This window comes from Austrofundulus limnaeus, unplaced genomic scaffold (assembly GCF_001266775.1).
Source record: "Austrofundulus limnaeus strain Quisiro unplaced genomic scaffold, Austrofundulus_limnaeus-1.0 Scaffold715, whole genome shotgun sequence".
NCBI classification, from domain to species: Eukaryota; Metazoa; Chordata; class Actinopteri; order Cyprinodontiformes; family Rivulidae; genus Austrofundulus; species Austrofundulus limnaeus.
In genome coordinates, this window is record NW_013953117.1 from 92,647 (window position 1) to 101,238 (window position 8,592).

An 8,592-nucleotide genomic window follows, 5' to 3' on the forward strand; every position below is an offset into this window, starting at 1 on the left:
TTATCTTATCTTATCTTATCTTATCTTATCTTATCTTATCTTATCTTATCTTATCTTATCTTATCTTATCTTATCTTAAAATGAAGGTGATCTGACCAGAACTGAAGCTGATAATTTAACAGTTAAAAATTAAAATAAGCTTGTAAAGCTGATGTGATCACTGTTAATTATTGAATTGTTTAGCAGATATTGGCTTCTGCACCATATGTTGCTACACAGTAGTGCTATTCAGTTGGTGGCCCGCAGGCCAAACATGGCTTCCGTCCAGCCCACCAACGAGGCCGCACACTACAACCCCCAAAAAACGTTTTTTTTTTTTAACTTTTTTTGAAATTGTATTCACGTAATATAAAATACAGGGGTTAGACAATGAAACTGAAACACCTGGTTTTAGACCATAACATCCCTTTCAGACAGCTTCCTCTTGCATCCACAGTTAATCCTGTTGGATGTGATTCATCCTTCTTGGTGGTATGCTGACATTACCCTGGATACTGTGGCTCTTGATACGTCACAAAGACTTGCTGTCTTGGTCACAGATGCACCTGCAAGACGTGCACCAACAATTTGTCCTCTTTTGAACTCTGGTATGTCACCAATAATGTTGTGTGCATTGAAATATTTTGAGCAAATCTGTGCTCTTACCCTGCTAGTTGAACCTTCACACTCTGCTCTTACTGGTGCAATGTGCAATTAATGAAGATATCACAGGGTGGTTTTGCTTATATAATATTTACACAGTGTAAAAAATATTGCTATTTTTAGGTTTCCATTACAGAAACTTAACCCACTGAAAAGATGATTAGCCAATATCCATAGAGACAAGTTTTATTGTCAAGTATCACCACTACATAAATATTAGATACACGTTACTACAAGTTGAAGTCATCATTTTTCAACTAGCTTAAAAGTTTATTTATTGACCGACTTCAGGTCTGGTTTAGATCATTTTTCTGATAAATTACATGTTTTCCTTACATTTCTTCTAGCTGTTTTGCATGATTGTTGAATATAATAAACCAATAATTATATTAATTTAGTGTAAAAAGATTACAAATCATTTGTGACACAGATGCAGTTTGGCTTGCTGTTAATTGAGTAGTCAAAGAGCTGTCGCCTTGTTTGGATGCCATCTTTGCTCCTCCATGATGTGTGAGCAGTGGGCGGGAAAGGTGGGTCTTCCTCTAGTGTTATTTTACTCTACGGCCTCCTCCTCCTCTTTTACTCACTTTACTTCCATACCCTCTTTCCCCAGCACTTCCCTCCTTCCTCCTCCTCCATCGCGCCCCTCCCCCCGTGGGAAATCCTGAGCAATGTGACCGTGGTGATTTTTCCTGGAAGCTGTGGTGGTGACTCTGGCTCCTCCACTCAGAGGCTAGAATAGTGCCAGCCAGCTTGTGTGTTTGTGTAAGGAACTCTGTGTGTGTGTGTGTGTGTGTGTGTGTGCACATGCAAAGCACCCTCCACAAACATTCCTCCACCATACCGTCCATCTGACCGCCGGCCGGCCTCGCACGAGAGCCACGCCGTCACTGCGGTTCAGTCCTGACGCCAGCTCTGAATACTTGCGTTGCACACACAGACACACACACAGACACTCGAAACAAGAGCGCACACCACATAAACAAAACGCACGAGGGGCTGGCTCGGGCACGCACTGGCGCACTCATTCAGATAAACAATGTGCACTTTGCGGAACACACACATTTTGAAACCGCAGGCCACAGACATCGCATCCTGAAGTAGATCAAAGCGTCTGCAGTGAACCCACTCAGTTACATTGATCTTTAACGGCTTGCAACTGTCATTTATCACTGTACGGGCGTGTGTGTGTGCTGGCTTTGTGCTTCACATCGTTTCTCTCCCTCCCTTTTCAAAACTCTCACAGTCCCTCTCATCAACTCCTGACCCTGGTCCCTGCCTCCCTCTCCCACCCTGTTATTGAGCATCTATGCCAAATCAGTCACTCAACCACAGCCCTTTAGATCTTTCCCTTTTGTCTTCCCCTCTTCTTGTCTCTGTCTGTCCATTGTTGAGGAGACAAACAGGGAGAGACGATAGCCGCTGCCGCACCGCAAGATTGGAGAGAGAAAGGCAGGGGAAGTGGTAAAGGAGAGGGAGATACACGAACTGATACGAGGGTAGACTTAATTACAGGGGGGGGGGGGGGAGACCGCCATTTAGAGGGCGCAGCGACGGGTCTGTTTGCCTCGCCGCGGCATCCCAAAAACATCACCATCTCCCACCATGTTTATCCTCCGCCGCCGCAAGACCACAGCTCCCATAAGCCATCACTGGAGACAGCTTTACACGCTCAAAGGGGTTCCGGCTGTGGAACGCACAAGGCAGTGTTTGCAGACGTGACAGACTCGGATAAACCATCAACAAAACTGTGGCTCTTTTGTCGTCTTGCCTCTCCTTTGCTATTTGTGTCGATAGCTGCAAAAAAACAAAACAAAACAAAACATGTTTCCTATTACTCACGGAGTCTGTGGAAAAAAGAAACAGAAACATGAACAAAGGTAAAGGCACTTCATCTTTATAGCAGTTTTGTCAAACATTCTTTACAAAGAGAACTTAATCAAATGCATAAATGTTTTAAACAAAAAAAAAAAAAAAAGAAATATCACAGCTCAAAGATCAGTAAAGACTCAACCTTCAGCGTGGCGAGCATAACACTGCATATATGGCTCTGTGAACACTGTGTATTTGTCAGACAAAGAACATGAATTTTATTAAACCAGTCTTTCACATTCCTTCATTATTCCATCATATATGGTTGCAATAAACTAAAACTTCACACAGCTTCTGATATGGCTTTTAGAGTCCCTTTGAAGAGACAATGTTCAAAAGTATCATAGTTGCTACATGGGAGGCCCACTGTATGGAGTTTGTTTGTTAGAGCTGAGCCTCAAAAAGCTCCGATCTCCGTCCCCCAACCCGAGACCGCCTTGGTCGATCCGCTTGAGCTCCTGCGCTGTGAGGTGGAAGACCCCAGAGGTGCGAAGGGCCGGAAGGAGACTTGTGGGGCGGCGGAAGATGAAGTGGAAGAGGAGCTGGAAGAAGACGAAGGGGTGGGGAGAGGTAGTGGCGAGGCGCTGGTGGTGCTGTGGGGGGACGTTTGGCTCGCTCTGGAGGGGGCCAAGGCTGGAGATGCTGTGAGGGAGGTGACCCTGTGGACGGGGGCCAGAGCTGTTGGGGCGAGGAGCGGGGTGGCGCCCTGCTGGCAGCCGGCCAGGGGCGCGAGCCGAAGAGAGGTGGGCGACGGGTAGCTCCCTAGCAGGGCGAGTTCCCTTCGCCCGGCGGGGAAGGAAGCAGAGGAGGGGGCGGGCGACGAGGGGGCGAGCTGAGGGAAGGAGGCCCACGGCCAAGGAGGGAAGGGCAGAGCGGAGGCAGGGGGGGACTGCAGGAGGACGGGGTCAAGCTCACTTGCACAGTGGGAGAGGTGGGAAACAAGGCGAGCTCCGATGGGGTCTGGTGAGTCTCCCTCCAGTGAGCTCAGGTACCGTACCACCTCCCCAACACATTCCCTGAAGCCCAGGGTTCTGTAGTCCACTGCCAGAGCGCATGCATCAAAGTACCCTACGAAAAAAACAAAAGGGCTTCGTCAAACATAATGATGTGCAGTCAGAACCTTAAATGCTGCGTTAATGACTCGCATGTCCCTGTACCTTTCCCTCCCATGGCATGCAGCAGTTTCAGATGGTCCACAGTCATCTGCAGGATCTCTGCCTTCTCCAGTTTAGATGAACCCTTCGGAGGAAAGTAAGCAACAACTTACTTGCCCTGATTTACAAAGCTGATTCATTTGAAAGGCTGTCCCAATTGTTTCGAGGCAGTTACCTGTTTCTCAAAAGCACTAGGCACCAGCCTGCGCAGCTCCGACAGGCTGTGGTTGATCCGATCCCTGCGCCTCTTCTCTATAATCTGGAAGCGAGGAGCAGAGGTCCATCATTGGCAACTGAACGAAGAGCACTGAAATGTTGTGAAGACCCAAACTTTTTACTCACCCCTCGTCGCTTCTTTCGTGCCAGAATCTGCGAGGCACTGCCCGGGGACATGGACCCGGTGACCGGGCTGCACCGGAGCGAGTGAATGAAAAGGAAGACAGGAGGATTAAATTGGCACAGAGAGGAAACATGGTAACTCTGAGTCGGCTGCATGTTGTTTTTATTACCCTCCCTAATGTGTCACAGAGAGACAATGGCACACTAAATCTTATTTGCTGTATTTTTGGAGATGGAACAGTGTAGGAAGAAGAAAGAAGCTGTTTTGGGTTTAATTTCTTTTCCGAACATTAGTCCCAGTAAAAACGGCCTCTTTGCTCTGCTTTCCGTCTGAGCAAAAGCTTTCAAAAAGACGATCGCGTAGCCTCGGGGGCGATGCTTTTACGTAGAGTTAAAACTCTTCTGTCAGTCAAAATGGACCGCGTTTGTTTGTGAACTCTCGTCTCACAGGCCCTGAAAGAGCTCGGCGTTGCCTTCAAACTGCACCACAGGAGACGTATTGCATTACTATTAGATGTGAACATGTGCAGACGCCAGTGCAGACGAGTGTTTTTGTTTAGGTTTTTCTATTTGATGGTGGACGACTTAAAAAGGCAGCGCTGTCGTCTGTTTTGCACATCACGCAGCAGTTTAACTTATTAAAAAGCCTCTTTCATGTCACGGGCTAGCTTTGTGTTTGACATGTAACGTGCGAGGCAGACTTTCTGTGCCCCCCCCTCCACCCCCCTCCTTCACACTTGATTATTCCCTTTAGTCCAGATGTGTGTAATTCCAGTCAAGATAAACGCAACTAAATCAGCTAAAGTGAAACAATTTATTGCCTTTAAAAGGAAGTGTGCAACGTTCAGAGCCGTTTTTCTTGCTTATCAGATGTTTTCCACAATGAAACAAGTGATGTGTAAAGGCTTGTGGTTAAATGGCGTGGGCCTGTTGGTCACTTTTGCACGCAAACTTGTCAAAGATTCTTTTCTTTTGGAGGAACTTCACTTTGCGCCGAGCATAAACCTTCTTTTCTTTCCGCTATGTTTTTCTAAAACAGCATGTTCACAAGTCTTGGGAAAACAGGCCACAAATAAAATCATCAAACTTTAAAAGAACTGTGTGGCTGAATAAAATAGTTTCAAAGAAAAGATAAATAATTGTAAAACTACAAAGTTATTTTGATGTTATGGCTGTCAAGCTAAAACTTATTTAACTTTTGAGACTTTATCAAATAAAAATGTCTCAAATGAGGAAAAAAATGCAAGAAAATCACTACTTAAAATTAGGTTTAAATTACAGATTCACCTGAGGAAAATGACTGATGTAAAGTTGTTCCTATAATATGTTTATGAAAACCATTTTTTCTAAAACTGTGACTACATTCTGCCACATAGCAGGCCTCACATCTAATATTTTTGCTATTTTTCTTTTAGCTGACATGAAAAGTGTTTATTATTATAACTATTTTGTAAAGAGAAATCAAAAGATTTCTGACAATTACCAAAAATAAGTTTTAGTTTTAAACTTGCTTTTAAAGTTATAAATTAAATTTACTTTTGTGTTTTTAAACGGCTTAAAAAAATCACATAGAAATTTTTGACAATGATGATATTTACTTACTATAAAACAACACGTTTTTACTTTACACAGAACACTATTTTATACTCCACGTCAACCTTTTAAACCAACAAAGTAACTTTATTTCCACCATGACAGAACTTTAACACTGCCTAAACATGACTGACATTTTAAGAAATGTGGATTTAAAGACAAGCAGTGAGGTGTTTCCTGAGGCAGGTGGTTGGAGGTGACATGTTCAGGTGTGGTTGGCAGACGCTCACCAGAAGCTGTCTTCTTGTCCCACATCGATGAACTCGTCGGTGTCTGAGTCCGGGGAGCTGTAGTCGTGAGGTCTCTTCATTTCCCTCGTCCTTTCTTCAGCCGTTGGACGGACGATGATTGATGGGTGGATGAATGGGTAAACGGGTCGTCTCGTTGGCTCTCTCGGATGCGGGAAGACGCTGAAGAGGCTCCCTGTGTGCTCCTCGCTCCCTGCCTTCCTGTGCTTATAAAAGCCTTGTTGTCCTGAGCTACTTCTTGTCACATGCGTCTTCCTGTTGTTGCCTCTTCATGAGTCCATTTCTGAGAATCCGCGGAGCCACTCGATCAACCCCCAAGGGCCCATGACAACTAAGAAAATTCACAAGCCGCTTTAGTCTTTTACACAATCAGTGACATCCAATCATAGTCTGTGTCTCTGCTCTGTCTGTCTCTCTCTCTCTCTGTCACAGCCACCCAATGACAAAATAGGACTTTGGCATTTGGGGCAGGGTTGCCAGTTTCTTCTCCCCCGCCTCCTCTCCTTGGCCCTCCTCCCTTTCCCTTTAATCTACCCTTCCCTGGCGTGTCACCCTCCGTCCCCTCCACCCCACACCATGGTTCCATCTTTCCACCCTTTTGCTCAGTCAATTAGCCTCCAATCTGATCCTGCTCTCATTCCTTCCCTGTTTCTGTGCTCATGTTCCTCCTTTTTTTTGCTGCTTTGTTGGACAGCAGCAAGAGGGAAGGAAGGACGGACGTGAGGGTGGTAGGAATTATGAAAGATGAAACCGATTTAGAGTTTTTTGAATGAGAGGAACCTCACACAGGTGATTTGGACACTGAATGTGCTGAACTGCCTTTTTGAAGAAAGCCAGCATCAGTTCCTTCAGCGTGTCTTTCAACGTGCCAATGTGTGCAGACTTATGGGGGGAGGTCAAGAGTGGACTCAGCTCAGTGAGTGTCTGAACATCTGTGCTCTTCACTGGACAAGATAGCGCCTCTTTGTGCTTGCACACACACACACACACAAACACGGACACACACAGTTCCTCGCAGCACTCAGCGCAGGGCTCTCGCTGCCACCGTGGGAAGATTGCTGGTACAGTTTGCCATGGAAACGTCCGACCCAGGTGCCGGTTGTTAGGAGCGATGCCTGCCTGACCCAGCACTGTGTGCGTATGTGTGTGTGTGAGAGAGAGGCCAAGTGGCATGTCCCCCTTCAACACAATGCCCAGCCGAGTGCGTCTCTTCCTGCCTGGCAGACTGGGAAGGGTGTGTTTAAACACACGACAATGCACAAGATCTTTCTGTTGACTTTGTTTTATTTAAGCAAGTAAAGAGTGTTTTTAAACTAGTTTTGCCCTGCAAGTTCAGCATGCATTTCTTTATTTATTCCCAAAGGGTAAAAAAAGGGTGAGAAAACGGCATTTTTAGACATTCTCACTGTTCTGCCACTTTTTGAGACATTTTTCACATCAAAACACATAAATTCACTGGGAATGTTTCTGCAAAAGGTTTTTTTTGTAATCCTCAAACACTGTGAAAAACCCCAAGCTGTACTCAAAAGCTGGACAACAGGGAACAATGAATAAAAAAAGAAGAAAAACTATCCATTATTTCATTTTTTCCCCCTCGCGTTTTGTTGTTTTGTTCATCCAGCTGTCACTGAGCGAGGGGCAGGGACGCTCTGGACAAGTTGGACACTCTCTTAGGGACAATTTAGAGTTACCAAATAACCTAAAATACATGTTTACGATCTATGGGAGAAAACCCACGAGTGCATGGTGAGAATATGATAACTCCAGAGAAAGGCAGGAGAAGGAGATTCTTGGTAGATTTTAGTGTTTCTAATACTTGTTAAAACGCAATAAAACATAAAGCAGGCCTTTGTTGGTTCGATTGTCCATCTGTCAGCAAAATATCTCATGAATAAATTGATTTCTCAAATTTTAATTAAACCTTCAAAAATTTTAGAGTTAGTTATTCATTTAGTTATATTAGGAAGTTATCTGTAACATGTTAACTTTTGGACTTAACACAATTCAAAATGTTTGTAACGGCTAATCAATTTTAAAAAAGCTAAAACAAAATTAAAACAGGTGTAACAGTCAGTTTTACAGATGCTGAGGTAAAAAAAACTTCCTAATGCAGACTTGAAGTGTTAACAGAACTTGCATTATTGCAAGGGCTCACACATAAATGGCCACTTCTAAAAAAAGGTTTTAAGGGAATATTTTATTTAAATATTTAAAAAAAACCTGGAGTATAGCATGAGCAGACATGCTCTGTCAGACGACTTTGCAGACAGTCAACCAGAGGGCACCAGACTTCACACGACACTTGCATACGAAACTCTGGGATACCTACCAGTAAAGATACGCGTGCTCAGTAGGACCAAACGAGCTTCTCCTAGAAAATGTCCATCTTGCTAATTTAACAAGCGGCTTCTAGGAGATAATAAGGGAAAAAACTCCTGTGAGCCACATCCATAAGTGTCGGCAGGAGGTAACAGACGGAGGCTACACAGTTTTCGTAAATGAAATGTGAGAATGGAAGCCTTAAGTGTAAAGGGAAGCTAACACGTACAGCGAGTAAAATAAGTATTGAACATGTCACCATTTTTCTCAGTAAATATATTACTAGAGGTGCTAATGACATGAAATTTTCACCAGATGTTGGTAACAACCCAAGTGATCCATACATACAAAGAAATCAAACCATAAATGTCCAGAAATGAAGTTATTTGTAATAATGTGGATGTGGGTCAGAGAAACCTGTCTGT

The 8,592-nt window shown here is 44.3% G+C and overlaps 1 protein-coding gene across 1 annotated transcript; it reads right to left on the minus strand.

Annotated features, from left to right (window-relative positions):
• Positions 1-2,518: 2,518 nt before the first annotated feature.
• Positions 2,519-6,271, minus strand: heyl (hes related family bHLH transcription factor with YRPW motif like). The gene is made up of 5 exons (XM_014028057.1): positions 5,831-6,271; positions 4,011-4,077; positions 3,844-3,927; positions 3,672-3,753; positions 2,519-3,582 (listed from the first exon to the last, which is right to left on the minus strand). The coding sequence occupies exons 1-5, from the start codon at positions 5,908-5,910 to the stop codon at positions 2,912-2,914; spliced, it is 984 nt and encodes a 327-aa protein (XP_013883511.1). The 5' UTR covers positions 5,911-6,271; the 3' UTR covers positions 2,519-2,911.
• Positions 6,272-8,592: the final 2,321 nt, after the last annotated feature.